The 25,388-nt window shown below is 38.7% G+C and overlaps 1 protein-coding gene across 5 annotated transcripts in view; it reads left to right on the top strand.

Moving 5' to 3' along the window:
- Nucleotides 1–25,388, top strand: part of LOC105387093 (LON peptidase N-terminal domain and RING finger protein 1) — a 71,010-nt gene that overhangs the window by 18,153 nt on the left and 27,469 nt on the right. For all 5 annotated transcript variants that reach the window (XM_048632965.1, XM_048632964.1, XM_048632963.1 and 2 more), the window contains exons 2-3: nucleotides 12,333–12,940; nucleotides 13,128–13,207. In XM_048632965.1, the coding sequence (XP_048488922.1) occupies nucleotides 12,333–12,940; nucleotides 13,128–13,207 (688 nt within the window). The remainder of the gene's footprint in view (nucleotides 1–12,332; nucleotides 12,941–13,127; nucleotides 13,208–25,388) is intronic.

Raw genomic sequence — 25,388 nt, 5'->3', positions numbered from 1 at the left:
ACCAAGAGGTAAACAACAAAAAAAAAGATGTGGATTTAAAATTCGATGTGGAGTTAAAAATAGAACGTACCTGTCAATGTCAATGCCAATGCATCGGCTTTAGTTTTCTCCACTATGCTTTCAACAAAAATGTGGCGACGTAATTGAGATTTATTCAATTAATCACTTTTGCGAGTCGGCCGTTAATGTCGTGTGGCGTGTAGGCGTGTGGCGCGCCGTATCGACACGTAGCGACGCCTCTCGTGCAGGCACACCTTCATTATGGAAACAATTATGTTATAATTTAATGAACATGTCCTGTGCACATCACTCATCTCATAGTGATGCAACGCAAGTTATGATTTTACCTGAAATACACTAATGAAAAATATCCATTAAAATATTTAATTACAGCTTTTTAAATTAGTGCCTTCGGAAACAGGCGTCACAAATAACACGGTCGATATTAAAGAGTGGTCTTCGGCAGTAGTCGTGTGAAGGGCACCTATGAATGATGGGATCCCTTATCCACATATCACCCGTCGCGATCGCCTGTCGCGTCGGCTGGCACTTATTTGCATCGTTTCAGGTTTTCCGTGTCACACTCGCAACCGTGGACGGACCGGTCCGCAACCAGTTTGCTCCATCAACTTATATGATGATGCCTGATATAAAATTACCAGTCTTCGCAAATTAGCTACGTAATTGCTTTATATTTGAGTGTTATGGACGGAAAGTAAGTAGGTGTTTGAAAGAAAATAATTCAATGTTTCGGATGTAGGTAAGTTCGGTGGTGGTGAGATGAATGACGCAGTGTGGTGACGCGTGAGCTTGTGCACAAAGGAACTGTCGTCGCCCATCGTCGCCGCGCCGCCGCCGTCGTCGTCGCCGTCGTGACGTCACTTTTGACATTACGCCCGATGCACTCTCACATTTGGCTCTTTGATTTCCCACCAACTGTTGATTCGGTAGTGATTGAGTGGCGTAGCGGGGAGGCGCGTGGATGGAAATGACGTCTAATGGCGCCCCCGTGTAGGAGCGGTTAATTAGGCAGGTTTGAGCCGAGCGGAGCCGAGGCGGCCGCAAGCTGCGGTGATATTTAATTAATATCGACAGCACTGGCCTTCGGGCACCCGCCTTCTGCCACTATTTCATATCAGCTGCAAGGCTGCAACGATTATAGTTTAATTTCGCACTGATTCTAGGAGCCGACTTGCCGCCCTTTACTACGGTCTGCGTAAAGACGCACTATGTAATTTCTGTGGTATTAACTCATTATGTAATTTCTAGTTCAAAGCTGCATGCATCGCTGGGGTGTTATTAGATATTGTTGTGGGTGCGAGAAGGCGAGTGCGAGACGATAGGGCTAAAGCCACTGTTTGCAACTATAATAATAATGGCAAATAGGAATTAACACAAGTCACTGTTAAAGGTCACTTTCGGATTGGAAATTTTTACTGGAAATTGTTACACCCTGTATAAATAGTCGCTATACTGCACCACCTCGCTTCCATCACAACTGCAGCTAAGTCCATGTTACTAAGCAATTTTAAACATTAAAGGCTTAATTTAATAAATGGATTGAAACGAAAAAAAAACAGCCTTTCTTAATGGTCATTACGGCTTAGAACTATAAATAAACTTATTAGACGTTGTTTTTGTAAAGATTTTCAAACAAATTGTTAATTAGCAAAGAAAATTAAATACATGGATTATTTTCTTTGCTTTGCAAGTACTCAATAGTGAAAAAAAGAGGTACAGTTATTTTGGTATTTTTAAATAATGCTGTAATTAAGAAAGTTCTGGAATATTCCTGTGTAAACATTTCGTATTTTTCTTTACTTAAATTAGCCTTTCATTTTCTTGTTTTGACTACAATTTCTTGATTCCAATAATATATAAAAATAGAATTCACTAATACGAGATAGGAATTAAAATCTCTTATTTATCCATTTAATTAATTAGTAACAGAAAGTTTGTAAATTTATTGATAAAGGTCTTATTAATTAGCAGATAATATTATTTCTTTTGAACAAGAATACAAAATTAGTTAATTCCTTAACGTACAAAAGGAAAATTATAGATTTGGATTTGAGATTGTGACTATTTGAATAAGACATAAATTTATGATTTTACAATTATCAAATAAATTCATCTATGATGCTTAAAGGCATATTAAAAGGGTGCTTATCACGCACAAATGTCTCTAGTGAATGGTATCAGATTAGGCCATCCATCATTAGACTGAGGTAACCAATTTACCTATTCAAATTTACTGTCTGGTTTCACAGAAGCAGATCGTATCTGCTGAAGGACCGATTACCGTTGGGATAGAGACAGCGTTCACCAATGGCGTGACGGCCCTTAGAGACTGACTAATGATACGAATAAAATGTTGTTGGGCCTGTGTGCTAAGATAACACACTAAAAGCAATGAGCAATGAAAAAGTTTCACCCACCAAATGACCCCCATTTTTAAAAACATTCGATTTAAAATTTTAACACATGTTTTATTTGGTAATATTATGATGCGCTGTTAAATGTTCCTACTTATTGCAAACGGCGTCATTTAAATAGTTTAGGAGTAATTTGGTGGCAGGTTACTGGAACTGTTTCATTGCTCCCTAGTGTTTTATGTTACCTATATCATTGTCGAATGTATGGGCGTTGTCCTTCGACATTTCAATGACGTTACCATGCGTCACTAGATCTTTCTTTTCTATTTTTGCCTCAGATAATATTCCGTACTTAATGGATTTTTAGATATAGTCATAATAAGGATTTGCCGTCATAACATATCAGTATTAAATTACGAAAACAATAAGATAACGAACAAAGCTGACAGCTCAACAACAGCTAAGTGCAACATTGATAATGTAGGGGATATAAAAGATGTGTCAAGATTCTAAAAGCTCAGGACAGGATGCGTCGGCGGCGGCGGCGGCGGCGGCGCCGAGGGAACGTCACCTGTATCAGTTTCAGCCTTTCAGTGCCTGCGTTGTGTTACGCCTTCAGGAGACGACATGTTTTCAAACTACAATGAAGCTCTTATAGGATTTGATTACAAAAGACGTGGGTGATTTTATTTAAGCTCCATTAATGACACTAATGGATGCTTTCAATGTCTCCTATTATGCACTTTGTTTTCTTACAATCTTACAGTTAGCTATTTGTTTTATGCTCAAGTATTGTTATTGTTGCACTTTAGCTAATACTGATTCGGAAACATATGGTTAAGTACAATACAACCGATATAATCTTTGGGTTTAGCTTCGAAGACCGAAACTAGAATACAGCCCTGATAACGGTAAAGCCTAGTACTGAATAGGCCGGGCCTAACGTGAGTCTGAATAGTGCTTTAGTCTGCGATAGTGCTTCCTCCTCACAAAGGAATATGGCGAGGAAGGCCGAGGAACAACGGCCGAGCGGCGGTGGTTGGAATCGGACGGTCTTTGGCTGATATCTGCATTATTCGGTGGATAATTACAACTGTGTGGATGGAGATGGGAGCTTTGTGGCTTCCAATGATCTCGGATACCTATCGGAGGGACGCATATCCATTAGCCTGTTGAATATCAAAGGCACGACTGTAGTACACAGCCTTACGAAGGATAGGTACAGTAGTTGTGGTGCTAGGTAGTGATTAGGTATTAGTTGCTATTTGTATTTTCAAATTGCAAACTGCAAACTTTGGCGTTCTCAAAGCGATGTTTAATCGACTCTCAAGCGCTGAGAGTTGTGTGAGTGGAAACAGGAAAATCAAACTATAAAATTTATTACAATTATACATTTATAGTATTTATCGATTTTGAAACGGGAAAATCATACATTAACATTTATTACAATTATATAGGTACATGTATAGTATTTTGTCGATTTCCCAACAATATCAAAATTTTGGAACTTCCCCAAATATTTGGCTAATCAATTATCGCAAGTAGGAGTCATTGATTCATTATTACATTTATAATACTTTTAGATATGTCAGATAAGAACTGATAATGAAGTGAAAAATTATGCATATTTCTAGACTATTCTTTGAAAAACTGTTTGGTCACTAAATGTCAGCGAGGCCTGCCTGTTCAATATAAGAAGTCGATACCAAGTGATATATTATACATTTATATAATTGTTAAGCCCAAATTAAGATCAACTGTATAAAATATCATATCACCGGGCATTATATTATGTTATTAACATAATATAATGTTCTATTGGTAATGTAATCCTCGTAAATGTAATTTAATAATATTATGGGGACAACCAAACTAGGCATAGCCTGTAATATCGGTATCGGACAGCAGATATATCTACACTGATACATACATCGTTACATATATTATTATATACAATATTAAGACCCGAGTACAAATATCTGTCTTTAAACAAATATCTGCCCCGGTCGGGAATCGAACTCGTTTTTTTAACTTTGATTGTAATAGGTAGTGTAGGTAGGTATGTGCCTTTCACACAATAGCAAAAATCTGGATCCGTAGCCAGCCTGTCATTGAACTAGATTTTCTAGATAATTACAGACTTACACCATAGCGTTACAACCACCGTGTACAGTCGCGAACAGCGATCAATAGCGCACAATTTGTGTAGAGTCGTGGCCATAATGTGGACAGGCGCGCACACTGCACTTTAGCACTTTAAACTTTGTCACAGCTTATTCTTGTAACTTGTAATATTATTCAGTTTATTTACAAAATGCACTAGTACACTCGCAGTGACAAGTGTTGTAGCGTCTGTTTGGGGTCGCTAACGGTGGATGATGATTGGACGCAGTGATTATACATACCAACATATCACTAGTATGCTTTAGATTCGTGGCGGTATAACGGATAAGATCTCGACTTTCGTGAGGTCCTGCGTTCGAAAACTGCCTGGTTCCAATGAATTCTTTGGTTTTATTTTTATTTTTTTTCGAACTCATTAGCTGCCTAGTTAGCCTGCATCGGAGTTAAATAAGAAATATTCCCCACTACGATAACAATCCACAAATAACAAAGCAACCAAGTATTAGATAAAAACAAAAAAACTCGCTTCTCGGCACCCGTTGACACGACATGCGACGGTTTTGAGATTGTTTGTGTGCTCCTGACCTTCCTCAATCTGAAGGGCGCTTGGGTCACTGACCGGAGCAAGTCACTTTCCAAGTGCGCCTGCGATAGTCGCGATTGCCCCGAGTGACACATTTCCCCGCTACGCAGCGGTCGCCTCCGTGCTATGTCATGCTTATTGCCTATTCTCCTTTGTGTAGTGACGAAATGACGGACTAACCTACCTATGTAATGAATATGCTGTTATGTAATATGTTTTTGTTGACGGTCTTTTTCTGGTTCGGCTGGTTTGTGCGTCGTTGTATAAATGGGGTTGTTTGTACTTGATTTGGATTTACTTCATGTTTTTCCAATTGTTATATCTTAAGTATTTTTTTTATAATATACGTAATTTTAAATCTACCAGTAAACGCCATGGTTGTAGATGTAGACCTATGTATAATTGTATTGTGAGTACACACAACACAACACTTCCAAATCAAACTGCGGAAACAAACCATGATGAAATCATGAAAAACCAATGAAATTATTGAAATAACAGTTTCTGAATTTACACAATTCATTCATTTTTATAGAGCACCGTACACAGCCAGTCTAAACTTTACTTGTCCTTAAGTATTCTATTCTGTTCTATTGTCTGGGGGGTGAAAGTACCTGCACCTGGTTCTCTCGAGAGGAACCCTTGAGCATATCCCCAAGGTCTAAACTGCCTTCCTAAGCTTGGACCATTTCCCACCACGCTGGTCCACTGGTTCACATATCTAGATGTGCCAACTCTAGATATGCAGGTTTTCTCACGATGTTTTCCCTCACCGTAAGAGTGATGGTATACATTGTACTTAAATTAAAAGAACTCATTGTTACATGTCAGCGCCGGGATTCAAACCTGCATCTCTGGCGTGAGAAGCGGGCGCTTACCCGACCGAGCTACCACCGCTCATAAACATGATTATTTAAATAACATTTTCACATAAACAGAGCAAACACGTGCGCGGGCGCCTGAAGTTTCACCAACACCGGTACATTGAGCCCGAGGAGGGAAAGAGAAGACTGCCTGTAACTAGCACATGCTAGAGTAGGACGCAACACTCGCACAGAGCTCAGTGACTTACCGTTAACGTATTTCCAAATAGTTAAACATAGTGATTACACTTCTAAAGGGCTGCTAAAGATGTGCATTGTACCAATGAATAAAGCCACAAATCTTCTAACAGAACTCAAAATAAAAGCTCAGTGATAGAAATCGGGTGTTATTTGTCAAGGCGTTTCTCTAGTTCGTCAAAAAAAAATCGTTGATTAAGATAAGATGGACCCACCGCCATCTAGCTGTTAAAGACGCGAAGCTCCGTCTCTAGCGTTCTCACAGACAGTTATGGTTGCAAGGTCAGCGTTTTTCGCTCGCAGCTTACATAAGCCCTTGCATAAACGGCGGGTGACGTAACCGCGCCGCCAGTAACCATGCCAAGTTCACGATACTCCGGCCCGCTGCGCTCGAGCAGCCTGTATAGTTGTGCATGCGGGTTGTGGCGAAACTTGTATTGTCGTTTTGAGGTAGATCAGTGTGTACAGGGTGTTAGCCGAAATTAAGGGGGGGGGGGATTTATAAAAAAACGAATTTCAAAAAAGTTAAGTGTTAGACTTTTGACATCATATTGCGGTAACCCCCTTTTTGCCTTATACCATTTTTACCACAACCTGTATTATACGTATCATTGCTAGGGGGTTATGTTAGGTTGTTTACAGCCGTATCTGCAAAAGTAGTTGCGCATATTTTCGCATTGCACTATCCATACAACTTACAGAGCGTATTTATACAAAAATATGTATAACAATATAGGTTTTAGATGCACTAAGTAGGTATGGGTGGTGTGTACTGGACTGACTGATTGATTAATGATGAACCAACATCGTTAGAAATTACCTAGACATGGCGCGACTACCTTAATGTGTTTTGTTGCGGTGCAATAAAGTAAGTTACTTTTACGGGCTAGCAAGTAGCCATTGAAAAACAAACCCTAACTTTTGTTATATTTGTATTTATTTATTTACCCAAAATAATCCTTAAAAGCCAAAGAACTGAGCTGTTTATCGGTTGGTAATTCCCTCCTTTCCGGCTCCCATTTAAATCTTACACTAAACAAGTAGGTACCTACCTTAGTTATAATACATGCATATAATAGCAACTTAAGTACTATGTTAACAGCGTAGTTCTAATTCAAATGATAGATAGGGGGTATCGTCAAGTAAAAACGCAGTAACATTAACAAAGTAATTAGCGTCAAATTCAATACATTTTTAGTCCGAAAATCGTTGTCAAAATAAGTTCGCGTTTGGGGCCTTCTACCCAGAGTTTATTTATAAAAACTCAGAAAATGCAGCTTGATTTATAATGTTATTTATAAGTAAGTAACTATTATTAATTTGAACTCTATGCTGTGGGGTTCCCGGATGGTAGCAATAATATTATTCGTTGTAGGTACAACTAGGTGTAGGTAGTGAGTACTAGGGCATGCAATACCGGTAATATTTTCAATACCGGTATTGAGTTCCGGTATTAGAACTCAATACCGGGATCCCGGTATTAATATCGGTATTAGACTTCCTTGTTATAAATGACATATATTTTGTTTAAAGGTCGTATCGGGCAAAATACAAAAAGAAAAAGCAATCAAATCCTGTATTAAGTCATATTTTTTACGACAATTGAGTATTAGAGTTAAAATTTTAGAACGCATGGACAACTAGTAGGTTTTTAAAGGCCAAAAAACCGCATGTAACGGTTGAAATCAAGTGCACTATCATAGTATATAGGAGCACAAGGCCAACTATATCTTAATCGTTTGATTTATAGCCTAAAAAATGACCGATTCCGGTATTACTTCAATACCGGTATTAACTTTCAATACCGGTATTGAAAAAAGCGTGGATTTTGTCCGGGATCCCGGTATTACCAATACCGGTATTGCGGTATTGCATGCCCTAGTGAGTACTACATGAGTAAAACAAGCTCATTACTACATCGAAGCCGTTTGCTACAAAGTATGCTTTACATAACTTAACTAATAGCTATAATACTTATTGCTTCTATTAATTGGTAATACCAGTTAAACAGTATGTTTTTATTGCGTGCGTATTGAGGATAGATGTCACCGAAGTTTCATTTCATTTACCATTTATTTTCTTATTCATTTATTTTATTTTCAAATGCGTAAAAAGAAAACAGTTTCTCCATAGCATAGAGGGTTTAATTTGATACTGAATACTTTTTTTCGCAAATTTACAAAAGTAGTTTATATTTCAACCCTGAGGCACCCCCTTTCGGCTTATTGTACCCTTTTTGCAACATCCTGTAGAAAAGCCCTTTGAGAAGCGCGGCTTCACTTCGCTCTACGATGCACGGCGTTTGTGCCAGAGTCGCTGGGAATTTCATATTATGTTACATAATTATAAATCTACTTAAAATGTCCTTTATATAATATGTAACTATGTAGACAATTAAAGATCATATAAATAAATGCTCATCAATGTCATCATAGTCATTAACAGTAAGTACATAATTTTTGGATAAAACTATCTACAAAGAAAATGTTTGTCTTAATAAGAAGGCAATATTTTATTTTAAATATTGTACCTATCTTCTGGTTAACACGTGTTTCTGTCAAGTTATTACATAACAAAAAGTTCCGCTAAGAAGTCCTGTAAACTGGCTTAATAATAATAATAATAGGTAAGTAGGTATAATATTCTGAGAGGAGGCGTTTAAGTGGGGTCCGCGGCCGCCACCCTCGTGGCTTTGTGACGCAACTGAGTTATATCATGTTCTATTCTCTTTTTTTCTAATCCGTTTAAAGGCTTGCCATGCTGGTAAACTATTGGTATTATGTAATACATACCTATTAAAACGACGTGGCCTTCGTTGTAGAACTACTTACCGTATCTAGCCATTACAAGCTCGGTATCGTGATCGTTTACACGTGGAAAACCCGGCGGTGGTCCGGCCGTATCTGCCGGAGGTACAGACTACGTAGGCAACGGTAGGACGACAACCGCTTCCGCATATGACTAAGAAATACAAACCTTCATTTGGGATTAGGGCATACCATCATCTGCCTCTTGTATCTTGTCACTTACAAGACCAATGATGTGCTATGTAGTTATTTACGCGAAATCCTATGTGGCTATATAGGACAAGGATATACCAGCCAACAGCCACATCTGGTATATGATCAATGTCTTCAGTTTACTAACTATCTATGTACTTACGTGTAACTCAGGGATATATCTGCCAGCAACCACTACCGGTATATCACATCTATGTGTTTATTCTTCTTAGTCAGGCACATACGTTTAAGAAGAGTCTATGGTTTAGTAACAAATAGAAATATTAACAATAATACATTAGGTACGTTAATCTTAGTAACAGCCTTCCTCTGGAATGAATAGCTAAGTCAGTACAGACTGTACTTGTACATAATGTTTAAGTAGTAATAGTAATGTATCGTGTCTACGAAGGTACTTGCTCCGTTTATGAATTACATTAACCTGAATCACATTTTTACTCGTTCACATCTGGTAATCGCCAATATGTATTAGTTGTGAGTTTGGTATTAAATTTTCATGAGATTGCCATGTCAATCTATTTATTTACATAAAACATACAAGATTTTAAATTCTTATTCACTTTTTTGGTACTTAAATACGGTTTGGTGATAAACTGATAGAAAAATTAAGATCTATATCTACTCTTTCTAATGCCATAGATATGTAACGTTATAAATGTCTATCCATTCGGTATGGCCCACAAGACTCACTCGTGTCTAGAAAATGATAATTATTGTGATGTGTGGGCGACCCATAAAGTGTGTGCTAAATAATACAACAACAATAAATCAATTACTTACCTTGTTACGTAAACAAGTGATTGGAAGCTTACCATCATAATTATAATATTATTATTATGATAACATTGATAACTATTATAAGCCCGTCATTCCCTAACGTCGACGTCGCCGCCTCTTAGGTAAGGTGGGAGATAAGGGCTATCTACCTCGTGTGAACGTAGTCAGAGTAGTCACGCGATTAATCGATACCGTATTATTGTTTACATAACGTCCGAATGACGAATCGATTCTTCTGAGTTACGTAAACGTGACAATAACGGACAAAGGTTACACGTTTATTTTTAACTGAATGTTCTAGTGCGGGTGTGAAGGTGGTACCAAGTCACGGTTGTGACGGAGTGGTCTGTTGGCCCAGAGACAACCTTCCATGAGTGTCTTTGATGAAACTATACATCTTTTACAATTACAACCAAGATGACCTAGTACTCAGTACAAATATAAATGACTTTTTAATTATAATTTAAGATTTTTTCGTCATAAAAAGGTGATTCGATTAGGTATTTAAACGACAATAGCTTACGAAGACATTGATAAAGAAATGTTGTGCAATAAAATATTTTTTTGTGCAACATTCAAAATAATTATGTAAACCAAACAAAACAAATACTTACAATAGTATAGAACGGGGTATTATTATTACAGTTACAGCTATCAGTGTTCGGACTACAGGAAGGTCAATGAACGTTATTGTCATAAAACGCATTGTAGAGTAGCCCTCCTGACTCTAGCTTGCGAAAAACGAAGAGCGGGAGACAGGCTCGGTAAACTATACACATTGCATTTTAAAGGAGATGTGGAAATAACGGAATCTGATTGGTCATTCAAATCAAAACACAGGAGATGTGTCCTCTCCGCTTTGGTGGAAATCGGGCCTTAACATTTTGTCGACAAGCTGCTTGCGCAGTGAGGCAAAATGCTGTTTCCTAGAAAAGTTGAATTAATTACAAAAAATACAGAGAATTTAATTTGCTAAATGTTCGGGTGTACTTATCTTGATGTTCGATTTACACTATTTGGCAACATCGTTAAAATTTGATTGCATTAAAACGCAATATAAATCGTTAATGGAATTAAATAATAACTTACGTAGGTACAAATCCTCTTTAAAACATTCAAAATTTCCCAATGCCGATGCAGGATAAGCAATAAGCTTTTTCAATTCAATAAAGCTTTCAATAACATATGAGGAATTTTACCTACGTGTGTATGTTTTTATTCAGGGGATTGAAAAAAATCATCGCCACGCCCTATTTTCCTCTGAATTTCAGATTTAAAAAATAAATTACAAAGAGTGAACATAAGAATAATTTATATTTAAGTATGGTTACTGATACAGCTATTTTAATTTTTAATTAATTTAGAATAATACGCCTTCTCTTTGTTCTTGTGACATTTGTTTTTCTAAGTTAAAATTTATACATACTCGTGGGAAAACTCTGCTTCGTTTTGACCACAAAATTGGTGCAGTTGCGATCATGTTTCGGCTACATTAGTTCAAGTAGTTAATAATTTTAAATCGAACGCATCCCAAAATCTTGATGAAGGATAAAATAGTAGTTAATTTAAATCCAGGTGTTTCCGAGCCTGCGTGCACCTAGTTTGTAATGAACACGGTAATGTAAACTTTTGTTATTTACCGATCCCGGGAGGAATCAGGAAACTAGGTCGCCTGAGATTGAACCTACACTACCTGTACAGTGTATAACCTACATTAGTACTCGATGACACAGTCTCGTATGTTCCGATAATACCAACCGATATCTTTCTTTGTTATTGTCTCCGTGATTTTGAACTTATGAATAAACATATTGTACTAACATATATTAACTATAAGTACCTACTATAACCTATCTCCAATACATACTTGTACTACTTAACACACTCTACATACAGAAACATTATTGCGACCTCATTCAATCAAGGAAAACCATTTAAAAAGCGGTCAAGTGCTAGTGTGATGAGATCGCGTGAAGTTTTACAACAATGATACAGTATTTAATACTTTACTGATCGAAAAAAACACTACCTAAGGCTGCCTTATCGCTTCACTAAAAGCGATCTCTTCCAGGTCTTTGAACATGTTGTCTAACATTATTGCAATTTGGCTAAGGTAGTCTAAAACAACCTAAATATAAATGAAACTACAAGTAAAGACTAATATACCTAAGTAGCCATAACTTCCGTTGATGCTTTAAACTTTGCAGTCGTCGTTTGTGTCTATCATGAGATTCATGACATCTCATGAATCTCATGATAGACCCCGCCCGGCGCCGCGGTCGCCCGTCACTCATGCGCAGGCGCTCGCCAGCGACGGTTGTCTTATTTTTGAATACTTTTAGCACCTGTACAGCAACCAACAAACGCTAACATAATGCTTGTATTGTTACAGATGCCGAAAAAGCATTTGAGCCGGCTGCTGCCCGGGCGCCGCTTCCGCGCCCAGCGTGCCGAGCCCGCGGCGGCGGCGGCGGCGGCGGACGAGCCCCAGCCGGGGCCCTCCCGCCCCCGCGCGCGCACCCCCACCCCGCCCCCCCGCGCGGCCCCCTCGCGCGCCGACAGCGACTCCGACGACGAGGCCGTGGCCACTTGCTGCGGCGCCATCGCCGCGCCGCGCGAGCAGAAACCCGACATCAACGAGGTCGACACGTGGCCCATAGACGCGCCCTTCTGCCCGGACGAGGACTACATCATGGAGTGGCTCCGCCTGGGCTACCGGGAGCGGCCGCGGGCGGAGCGCCAGGCGCTGGAGCTGGTGGAGCATCTGCTGCGGCGCGCGCACAACGGCGCCGGCCCCGCCTTCCTGTGCGCCAGCTGCCTGGGCGTGCTGCGGCGGCCGGTGACAGGCGCGTGCGGCCACTCCCGCTGCCGCGCGTGCACGCTGGCGCGCCGCTGCCCGTGCGGGGAGCCCACCACGGCCGCCGCCGCCGGCGCGCCCGCGCCCGACGTGCTCGCGCAGCGCCTGCTCTCCACCCTCACCGTCCCCGAACTCTTCGCTAGGTCAGTCACCAGCCTTCTGTCAACTCCTAATTAGAAGCATGAAGCTCCCGGCAGTATCTTCCGTTGCCTACGCATTTCTAGTTATTTCTCACCTCCCAAATAGCTTAGTAGTAAATTGGTCCAGACCTGACCCAAACTAATAAAGAAAACGCAAATTGAAATTATAAAAGATGTTGTTGTTGTCCAGGATGGTGATGAACCTGAGCGAAGTAAGGGACTACGACGAGTATCTGATGCGTGCGCAGAGACTCACCGGCCCTCCCCATGGTACGTACCACCACGGAATAATAACTAGCAAGTAGTGGTACTCACTCGATGGCCATCACCATGCCTGCCACTTGTATTGCATTTACCCAACGTTTATATGTGTTAATCTTGTTTCCCCTCCCCGCCAGCGCTAACCTCTAACCGTTTCCCATTTATTTAACGAAGCGAACCACTTTCCGATGCAATTTGTAAGCGAAATGAACCTAACGATGTCACGCTGCGCGCTTTTAAAGAAGTGAGATAAGCTGTGTGGCGAGCGCGTCATATTCGCTTTGACTGTAACAAGCCCGCGCCTCCCTGGTTCAAGGAAATTTATATTTGAATTTCTTCTCGCAATGCAGAAGCAACTTACTAAGTACACACTTAAATGCTTAATAATCATTTATGTATGTCGCGAAAACTTCTGTACGGTCGCTACCTGTCTCGTTTATAAAGGTACATTTTATACGTCACTCGGAGAAGGTCTTGGTGTACACCGCTTTACAGAATGTTTTTTCTACATATATACTAAAATACAATGTAGTGTAGATGTTTTTCTCTTTTCTTTTAATACTGTCCCGAGATCAAATCAATATCTCGCACTCGTCAATATTATTAGCGTGCAAGCACTTAAATTCTACGTCTCAAAACATATATCTGCTCAAAACTTATCTACATAACCATTAAGCTTCCAAAGCATTACATCTCAATGTATAAGCTCGTTAAAAACTCAGCCTGAATATTTTTTGTGCAATATCAATACCTGTTTCCTGTTTCCGAAGTAAAGTAAAGAAACTACTAACTAAGAAATATACAGGTTGTTGCAAAAAGGGTATACTAAGCCGAAAGGAGGTGACTCAGGAGGTAATTCTGAACAACTTTTGTTCTACGAGTATTGGAAATTCGCGAAAAAAAAATTATCTTTCTCCATAGTACAAAAGTCACGTGACCAACAAAGTTTCTAAGGAAACGGAAATACCATATTTACATACCCTTTTTGCAACACCCTGTATAGGTTTGAAAATCGGTACGAAATCCTAAGCTGAGCGACCCAGCGACGTCACTGTCATGTTTCTACAATGTTGCTGCTTGCGCTCGTTGATTGTGAATATTGTGAAGCCCCGTGGGCCCGTGGTCGGCCGTGGAAACAACTCATTCCGATACGTACAATTGCCCGAATCGTGTGTAAGTCCCTCATGTAATTAACATAATAATAGTGTGTACAAAGTGTGTACGGTACGAGTATGCAATACAATACACCCCCGAATGCATAGAGCGACTGTCTGTTTGCAAATAGGTAGACTTATTCGGAAACTTCTTAATTCTATTTTGACTTTCGGTCTAACACAAAGAGTCAAACTTTGAATATTATAATATTCGCGATGACGCATGCAAGCCACTGGCAGTTCGTTATATAAATTCGGGTGTTAGAAAAATATAAGCAATTCTTCAAAAAGACTTTCAGATAGATTATTAATCTCCTTTGCTGAAGCTTTGTGTGCAAAAGCCAATTCCAATGCCGCCCGTAGATTGGTTAGCTTTAGGCGGACTGTACCGTGTTACTTTGTAACATGCATGCCTTTTGTGGTGGTTTTGTATTGATCCCGTCATTTCCTGTGTGTATAAAGCTTGCCAGTTGCAATGCGTTCTCGTCGATATCCTGTCTGAGATTAACCTCGGCAAGTCCTTGTACCTTCGGCGCACTCCGCGACTCCTCTATAAACCGGAAATAATGAGATGCCCTCCCTCTGACTTACAAATCTGTTTCAAACGTGAGCTTCGAATCGTCTGCAGTATAAAATGAAATGTAGTTTTGAATGTTATATTCGTAGCGTGGGCGTCTTCCGACAATCCTCCCTTTTGAATAGACTTGCACCGTGCCCTTCGCTCCACACTAAGTGGAATTATATTCACCGCGTGTTAGCTTGTTTGGACACCGTTGATGTTATGGACAAGTGTTTCTCCTTCTATTACACCTAGGCTTGCTGCTACATCAATTTACTGGCTCAGCTGAAAAAAGGAGATATGAAACAAAGGTTCCACTCGAGAGAGTAACGTATAGAAACTTTGCCCTCTCTCAGGATAAAATAAGATGGAAAAGACTTTCTTCTCCTCTTGGAGCATACACAGGATTTGAATAGACCATTAATTATTTTGTACACATTTATTATTAACTTATTTTTCATAGTTTTTGCTTCTAAAGACTTAAAAGTCTATTTTTGCACTATGCAGCTTGCGATTTCCAGAAATAGAGTTTCCTTGTATATTGTGAAAGTAACTTTATTTTCTAGTAGGTATATTGAGTACCCTTAATTAGGGGCTTTGCATCTATATTTATATTCTTCCCTAGGACTCCACTTCATTTTTATTTATAGCTCCTAAGGTCTGAAGGTGATCAGAAAAGAAAATATTACCACCTACTCCTTTCGGTAACGAGCGTTATATAATAATAAAGTAATATAGGTAAAACTATTTTAATTTACATACATAGGTACACTGTGCAGTAAAAGTAAGTACTTATAGTGAAACCTGGTTGAGTGGGACCTGGATAAGTGAGAAACCTCCATAGCTGGAACTCATGCTGAGGTCCCAACACTTTGGCACTGAATTACCTCTGTTAGTAGGACGAGGTAAGCCTCTATATCTGGGATTTGTTCTTTCAATTTATCATCATAGTTACCTCTATAACTGAGACAGCGAGTAAATTTTATATGCATAAACCTCTGTAACTGAGATAATATTGTTTGTTTTACTCATTCTTATTCTACCCACAAATTCCACACGTAATTCCAAGTACATAAGTACAAATTTTGAGCTTCAGTTCAGTTCAGTTCAGTTCAATGTATTTATTAATCAATTACTTTAAGTTTTAGTTTCGCTTTAATCTCATACAGATGTTAAAATTTTAAAAATGCCAAAACGAAAGCTACAATCGTTATCATTACGTGAAAAACTGAAGTTAATATCCGTTTATGAAAGTGGGAAGACATGCACACGAAGAAGTTTGTGCTGAATTTTAATTAATTAAAAATTATATATAAAATATAATTTTATTTCATGATCGCACCTGTATAACTGAAATAACCTGTATTCTCACCTCTATTAATGGAACCCTCTGTAAATGAGACAGATATTTATTTATACCTGTATATCTGAGACACTGGGTAAGTGGAATACCTCTATAAGAGAAACGATATTGCAGGACCCTTGAAGTCTCACTTAACCAGGTTTCACTGTACCTACATACATTAGACACTTTCAGAATAAAAAGTAATAAATAAAAACAGTTTAATTAAAATATATGTGTACCTATTAAGCGTTTTACAAATCGTTCCCATAAATTGTTTTACAAGATTACATCTCAGTGTCCAGGGGGTAGTTACAAACTTATTGGTCGTTTTTTTTTTAAATTAACTAAAAACTAATTGCATTTGCGATTTTGTGGTTTACTAGGACAGAAGTTGTTCAGAATGTTGATACACCTCATTTCGGCTTGCCTAATGGTTACATATAGCACTTTTGTAACAATCACTATATTTTTAAATTCAAGTTCACAGCTTATTTTTGAAGCTCAGCATTGTTTAGAAAAAAGGGCATATATAGATTAGAAAAAAAATATTAAAACCGTCATAATTATTATTGCAGCTCGGTGTACATCCGGTCTCTTTGTGCTTTGGAAATATTTAAAGTAGGTTCTGCATTCTGCATTTTAATTCGAAAAGAACTTGAAGAACTTATTTCTTTGCTAGAGTTGCAAAAAAGGAATGCTTTAGTATCAGACAGCCTTATAATCTATAGAAAATGCCATCCGATAAAATATGCACTAATAGTACTAATTATATTCTTAGAAAAATATAATTGTTGGCTCATCGATGAGCGATGGTTCTGAGAATCTCAATGTGGATTCAACAATTAATTGAAAATATCAATTTACTTTATGAGGTACTTTTTCCAATGATACGCTTACAACATTTCTACTATAAAACAAACTTTTTAGTAGTCTTCACAACAACAATAACAAGGTGTTCCAAGCAAATACGTATTTTATCTTTATTTATAAAATCCTTTGTCCTGAATGACTAACTTAGAAACAACACACAGCTCAAGCCGCTGAAGTCAAAAACTGCCATAGTACGTAGAGTTTTGTTATGTTCCAAATTTGCCCTCTGAAAGAGTTAAACGTGGGTCTTATGTATGAGAAAAACATTGAGACAGTTCTATTGGAAAATTCACAGTAGCATATACTACTAATAAATAAATCTTTTTGGTTTTGAATGGATGACCATGTAAGGTTTAGAATGTTAGTAGCTAAATATGAAAATAATGCTTAGAGTCCATCACGGGAACACATTTTCAGGCGAAGCGAGGTTCAGGAGAAACAGTTAGTTATTTTATATTGTTCAAGTAAATCCCCTATTGTTACAAAACAAACAATGAATAGAGTGTCCTTCAGGACGAACGAACTAATAAAAATATGCAACTATTATTGTGAGGGACTTTTACACAGTTAAGTCTTAATACGAGGAAAACATTTTGAAGCGAAAGGTTTACAAAGTTTATATAAAAGTGTATTGAAGCGTTCAGACGTCGTAGACATGTTGCAGAGGTTGAAAATCAGCTAATAAAAATACTTAGCAAGTTTTCTGAGCTTCACTTTACGTAAGATTTTTCTGTTTATCAAGTATGTATCGGTGCAACTTACTGCAACATAATTTTCGCATTTATGATAATCTGTAGGGATAGGAATAGGACAAAGAAAAACAGTTTTTTGTCAAATATGCTGCTCACGAGCAAAGAAGCAGTGACTGTCGCGAGCATAGGATTCGATACTATTTTCGAATCTACACGAAGGGTCACTTTTACCAAACGCTAAACGTATTTAAATCTAATTTTAAATACATTTTGTACTAACTGACACACGTATGACAGGCTACTAAATACTTTTAGCGTTTGGTGAAATTCCACCTAAAAACAAATATCACTTTTGGAACTAACTTTGCCTTACATTTTGACAGTGACAGTTGACGATACGCAACGTTAACGGAGGATCGAAACTTGTGCTCACGACGGAACGTCAATCGCAGATGAAACTTTGTCATTGCTCGTGTAGTGTAATTTTGTGTTTCCTCAAGTTCTTTTCAAATTAAAGTCGTTTCGTAAATAAATAAATGAAAGCTAGTTTCTCGAAGCTATATCCTAAGTATTGGTGACGTCGCCAGCGTTCAGCTCGCTCCTGAAGGCCGAGGCGATGCTTTCATTTCATGAATATCTGCGGCAAGCGTGCACTTCCCGGGCATCTACTGGCGAGATAGAAATTCTTCAAACATTTTCGTACCAACACGATAAAATGTTTCTGAAATGAAAACGGAAAACCATAATAACATAGCAAACACACGGTAACCACAAACAAACATCGCTCGGAAATGATTTCTCTGACTGTAACTAAAAGTTGCAGTTGCAACTTCAGCGCGCTAACGAGTTGGCTAGATAAATAAACTCATTGTTAATAACATGATACAGCTACAGGATGTGTTCTGCTACTTCTGTTCCTCTGAAAACTTTGCCCAGTTGTTGCCGCGCCGGGAGCGGGCGCGATTCCGCGAAATATGTGTTATGTGTGTGTGCACTTGTTTCTCGAACCACTGGATATGTGCCCCCTGTTGCTTTCGTACCAAGTTACAGTTATATCATGGTGCAGAATTGTGAAATTTAAATGCTACAAACATAGCTTCTACCCTTGGTGCACAATGCACAAGTGACGATTTAATGTCGTTTCGTTACTGGTGCAGACTTCACAAAGAAAAATACTTATGGGATATTTTCATGTACGACAGTAAATTAAATCAAATAAATTTTTATCCAGTAATGATATTTTGTATCGGTAAATTCCAGTATTTAAATTGTAGCTAGCTCTAGAAGGCTCTCGATTGAGAGAGCGAAGCCTTATCCGTCCCGGAGCCGTCCAGAAAACTGCTTGACTGAGTCGAATAACGACGTAGCCCTTTATTTACCTAGCTCTCGGATGCAACCGTGTCGCAGTAAACTATAGGGAATAGAGTGCAAATCACTGAGGAAGGATTTTCGCTTACGCGTGCAAACTTTATAAATTGTGTTCACTGGTTTGAATTTTGTATTCGTTCCCGAGAATTCAGCTAGCGACAACGGTATGTCATAGCACTGCGTTGCGAGACGTAGCATCGTGTCGGTAACTACTAATAATGGGGTTTCGATGATCTCTGTAAACCCGTAATGTTTTATGATCGGCAAGATAAAAATAATGCAGTTAACATTCCTTTCTATTGTTTTAGATATGTTAAACTTTCTGAAGAGGCAGGACTGTAAGTACTTTTAAACCTTTGTCGAACAGAGCTTTCAACCCGTGCTACTGGAAAAGCATTCTTTCGTTGAGCCAATTAAAGAGTCTCTACTCGTCAGCAAAATACTTTCAGCAGACCATGCTTCAGCGCAGAACAGTCAGAGCTGTATACCGCATGGCAGTGTACAATATCACGAACCTTAAAATTGGTTTGTCTCGCAGTATATAGCATACAATATATGTATATGTAGTGTACCTAGCGAAAGTTCCATAATAGAGCGTCCGAGGCGTCAGGCAGGGTCGTAACATTATTACAGCTAAGTAAGTTACAGTTAAAATGCCGCCGGTAAACACCTGAAAGCCGTAAACCCGGTGCATGCCAGCTGCAAGCACGTAACGATGTTTTGTGTCTAGCTAGAACATTTTAGCGCAAAATGCAAAGGTCAATTCAAAGTTCTTTCAGTATAATTTTAAATACTTATCGATTGTTTCAATGTCAATTTATTTTCGGTAAGGCGCAACAAGTAAATATGTTTTACTAATGAATGCAATCAGCGCTACAACTCCTTTAGTAAGTCTGCAAATAAAACTACTTTTTAATTTTTTGTATTACCTCTTGCTCTTAGCAGGGTGGTCCATTAGCGTTCATACTGCAGATTTAGGTCGTTTCCCAATTAGGCTCACAGTCAGAGGTTAGTGTTTGAACCGAAGGCTGTGTAGGAGGCTTAATGCAGCCGGAGTCTAGTGACTTGTCGATACTCAACACTGTGCGGAGACGGACTGGAGTCATCAGTCATTGAACGGGAAACCCGTCGAGCCTCCAGAGCTTAGATTCTCATGTCACCTACACAGTTGTTCGACCATTATGTAACCGTAAAACTGGATTAATTCCCACGGTCTCAGAAACGTTTTTTTTAAACGCGAAGCTCATGCAAATAAAGTCATATTGACTAGTTCTCGACACCGAAAATTTAAAAAAGCTAGTATTTATTAAAAGCGTTGACTTTCGATCATCAAATACTGAATGCATTAATTCTATTTAAACGTTTTTTTAACGTCGCTTATGTTTGAGGTCTAAATGGAAAATGATAGTTTGTGTAGTGTTTTAGGGAGGAGAATGAACTGCCTACTGTTACACTGACAGTGAAATAACGATTGATTGAGAGTACTACCGGTCTATGTCGAACTTGGACTGGCACTAGATGGCAGTGATAGGCTGTTTCGTGTGTCAACAAACTTTGCTATGCATTAGCTCCGTGTGTGTTCGCAAAACTTGTAAATTAATTGAGAGCTTCATAAATGGGCTACATACGAAGAGCCACATGAGTTTGACACACTTAGCGTCTGTAAGTAAATATTGCTAGTATTGCAAAACTGTATTGTAACTCTACACTGTGAGTAAGTATTTCTACAACTTATAAATAATGATAAATAGATTAAAAAGTACTTACTCGCACTTTTTGTTCAAACTTCTAACGGCCTTATTGTTCCATTACCTTTTCATGACGCTGCATTGTGTTGCGCAATTAACAAGCAATGATCCATCGTGGCTTCGGCACTAGGGCAGCACAACTAGTGGGTTACCTCGATGTCGCAACGCAATCACAATGGCCTACGATTCACGACACTGCGGCTGTGGGCGGATTAAATAACGCTATTAAATAATAAGCGCGCGAAACTAAACAATGGCCGCGCTATTACCATAGATTACGATTGCGTTTTTTCAACGGTTTCTGTGTTGCCATAGAGTTGTAGTTCTTTGGTTGCCGGTGCCGTCTACGCGCTGCAATGTGATCTTCAATGCCTCACTTACATTATACGAACGACGTGTTTACAGCCTGATTTATTAATGCTAATGTAGAGCACATTTATAGTGATTATTAGGTATTACTGAAAACATAAAGCGAGTTTATATCATTATTTTAAACTGTAATAAAGTGGCGAGGGTGGAACGCGTATTTAATTTGCTCCGCGCACGTATAATTAGCACAACCATATCTGAGTTGTTCATTCATGAAATACAATTGCATGCGTTAATTAATTATTTTTGTTCAAACATTCATAAATATATTTCCCCACTTAACTTACCATTTGGACACAATTATGTATCACAGTCTGAATATTTATTTAATAAATTTCGGAATACAACAGCTACAGTGAAACCGGTGCGTTTTTACAGAATCCATGACATCAATTAATTTATTTTGTTTGTTTTAATTTGAATAATCATTACCGATACAAAAAGGCGCGATTCATTATAAAAGAATGTATTTCATAACTACATCAAAAAATAAATGACCTATTAGTAAATATTATTATTTATTAGGGTAACTTCTAAGGAAGGATTTAAATGAGAGCTGTACACTCATAATATATGTAATTGACTTTGACTTACATTTATGAATGGTGTGAGAATCGGCCTGAACCGACGACGACGCTGCTGGTTGTTCGTGAGTGTCATTCACAGATTCTCACACATATCTACTGTCTCTGTGTTCACACACATACAACACGTATAAGTGTAACACAGGCACAGCCATCGACTCTCTTAACTACTTAACTGTGATACGCTGAGATTTGAATGTTGTACTTAATTAATAATTTGTCAGGTAAAAGATTGTTCAAAGTACGCGATAATGTTAGTTGTATTCCAATTTAATTAAACACGGCAGTGTCAGTAGCCAGTATTCCGTGCGGCCATCAATCGATCATGAACTTGTACTCTATCTGCATGAAGACGTATCGTCATAGTAACACTCTCTCCCGAGCTATCTCGACCAGTTTCGGCACTCGATAACCCGCTAATCACCGGTTACCGAGCCGCGTCAACCCGCGAACAACAGAAGAGCAGTTATGTAAATGTTACCAAAGTTACAGTACGTTACATTGTTGTTACATAAACAGCATTGTTCGTTTGCGGGTCGCCGCGGCTGCAAGTGGGTCGTTTGCGAAACTGCGGGCCGCGGGCGTGGGTAGTGGAACATGTACGGTACGGACCTGTTGCCGACTGTTTGTTGACTAGTTGGATGGCTGCGTGTCGTTGGGTGCCTCTCTAAGACGGGAAACTAAGTTTTGGAGCGCTACTGCACGAGCCACGAGTCTATCTCTTTTTAAACTTAACGATGGCACGACAGTTCTTGATTGTTTTTCGTCAGTATAGAGTAACCTTCGCACGCTTGGCGGCGTCGCAACGTCGCATGTCGCTTACGTGCATGTGTTAACTCTAGTATTTCAAGTTCGTTATTTGGTATTTTTTAAAGGAAAAGTCAAATTTTGATCAACTAAATAAATAGGAACATTATTATGATACAGGAAATACTTTTATAAATAGGGTAGAATCCATGGTATGAGAATCAACAAACCTTGTTTTCAGCTCAGCCAGTCCAGCAGCTACTGTCTAAACTAGATAAAAACCAAAATATTGTAACGGCTGAAATTTATGAATATACTAGAAGAATTTTAGCACGGAATGGTGTGAGCAGGCCCAAGAAAGGGAGAAGTGGAATGTTCAAGAAGAGACCCTATACGCAAAGGTTGAGAAAAAAAAAACTAGAAAAATTGTGTATAAGTAATACCTATAATTTACATGTCATTAATTTCCGAGTGGGTTTAGGAATTATATACAATTCCCATTAAATGTATACTATGACGGATTTCATACATTTCCTGTAACATTTGCAATACATTAACAAGAGGTTGGAATTACGGGATGAACTAATACAAAGTGAATTGCTTTAATCTCGAAATGCTGCTCGCACACCTAACCACAAATTGCAAACGGTATTATTAATTTTATTGGGCCTTTGTATGGACAATAGAACTGATTTAGCTTTGATGTTGTTAAGTGGATTTATCAATCAATATTTCCTGGAATTGTACGGACGGTGTTGCACTAAAGATAATAATATTCTAGTAAAAAGAGTCTTATTTTTTACAGTCACTTGCTTTAATTGTTCACCGCAATGTACCGCGATTCGCGTTACAATATAAAGGTTATGATAATTTTCCAGGATGGGTGTAATTTTATTGTACCTCTAGAAATTAAAATTGAGAAAGCGCAGCTAACTAAATAAAATACAAGGTTCGAAAATGCGTGTTGCATTCAATTCACACAAAGGCACGGTGATCGCTGCAATAAGCCTGACCTGGGCACGCTTAAGTGAAACACATCCCGGGCGATCCCGGCTGACAGGTAGACACGGGCTCAAGGCGCCGGCTATTGGATACGTGTGAGCTTTGTCTGATCTACCCGGCGCCCGCTACACGAGTCCGTTATCGACCTCGATAAACTCGGTTAATACGCGTCACAGCACAGTATTTATGGCTAATCGTGTTATATTGAAGTTTATCTACATCGATAACGAACCCGTGTAGCGACAGCAGCACAGACAGCGGCTGGTAATGACCCCGTTGGCCGCCACGGCCAGCCACTGCCTACTCACAAGTCAGGCACAACCTTCAAGCCCAACAAAAGGCTAAGGATAAACGGATAATAATCCCTAGAAACGGTGTCTATTTCCATCCATGCCGTCTCGGCATAATAAAATAAGTTACTTATCCAAACTTTATTTGATGAAAGCTTAATTGGATTAGCGTATTAAATTAACAAAAATATTCAGTGTTGTTGATAAGTCGCTTGTCTAAATCGGCTTGGCGCCGCCACCCACCTGTTGAGTCAGACGGCATGCCCCCGATCCCCCGACCCCCTCTTGTCATAAATGTGTTTTATTATTGTGATCATGATGGTACGAAAGCTTCTTGTCAAATATATAGTCAAACACATACGTTTCGGTTTAGTTTGTAAGTAGGTATTTAACTTTGATTCTGTGTTACATTTTTTTGTGATTTCAAATTTTACCAATATTGTAAAAGTCCGAAAAGTCGCTTTGTATTTTGGGTAGCTTCGGTCTGCTCTCGGGAAGTTCACAGTAAAAAAAATCAATCCTGATTTTAAAAACAATAAAATTATATCATAAGGCTAGATGTGGTTTAGTTTTGTACCTAACACCTTCTATCTTATAGTCGTACAGCAACGCCCTTCGCAGTAATCGATTAAGGCCGAAACAATTTGTCATTGGTAGGTGCGTATATTATTTGTTTCTATGGCCAATATCGAAAGATACAATGCGTTTTCTAGGCACCTATGAAATGTAGTAACAATAACAATACGCCTTCTAAAAATAACGTATAAGTAAAGAAAATATTGTTTGTCTATTGTGAAATTTTGTATTTTTTTCGTGAGATGAAGTTATTGTTGTGAAAAGAAACAGTACCTACAGATTTAACTTTTAAAAAAATCACTGCACAGTTTTTTTTTATAACAACTGTTTACACCTGAGTCATTGGGTACCTCCACCGTCTTTGATAGGGTGCACCATACATGACCAATGAATTTAGAGTCATTAAAAGACGATTTATTTTCAAATTACATAAAAAAGCTTTCAGGCAGGTAAAACGGTCTTATAATTATTGTAGACGACAGGAGTCTTTTGGGGGACACTCGCTTTGCAAAAACATTTATTGCTACGAGATAGAGACGTGACATTTTCGTCTGCTTTATCGCTAAAACGTTAACTGCATCGATTTTTTTTAAATGTATCTTGCCTTTAGTCATGGGATTAGGAAAATGGTTAAGTTTTAAGGTAAGGCAGACACTTTATTGACTCTCGTATTGTCTGAGCGTCAGTATTGGTTGATATCATACCTCATACCGACCTGTGGCCTGTATGAAATAAAAGCACAACTAAAACGTTTTTTAACATAAATTTTACTCAATTCCGATTTGAATTGCGTAAATCTGTACAGTTCAGTCGCGCAAATCAAACGTCATCCGCATTGCACGAGTGTTCATTTGAGGCTCCAATTTACTGAATTCTACTCATCAAG

Source organism: Plutella xylostella, chromosome Z, assembly GCF_932276165.1.
Source record: "Plutella xylostella chromosome Z, ilPluXylo3.1, whole genome shotgun sequence".
Taxonomy (NCBI): Eukaryota; Metazoa; Arthropoda; class Insecta; order Lepidoptera; family Plutellidae; genus Plutella; species Plutella xylostella.
Note: the sequence above shows the minus strand (reverse complement) of the source record. Positions and strands in the feature narration are given on the sequence as shown.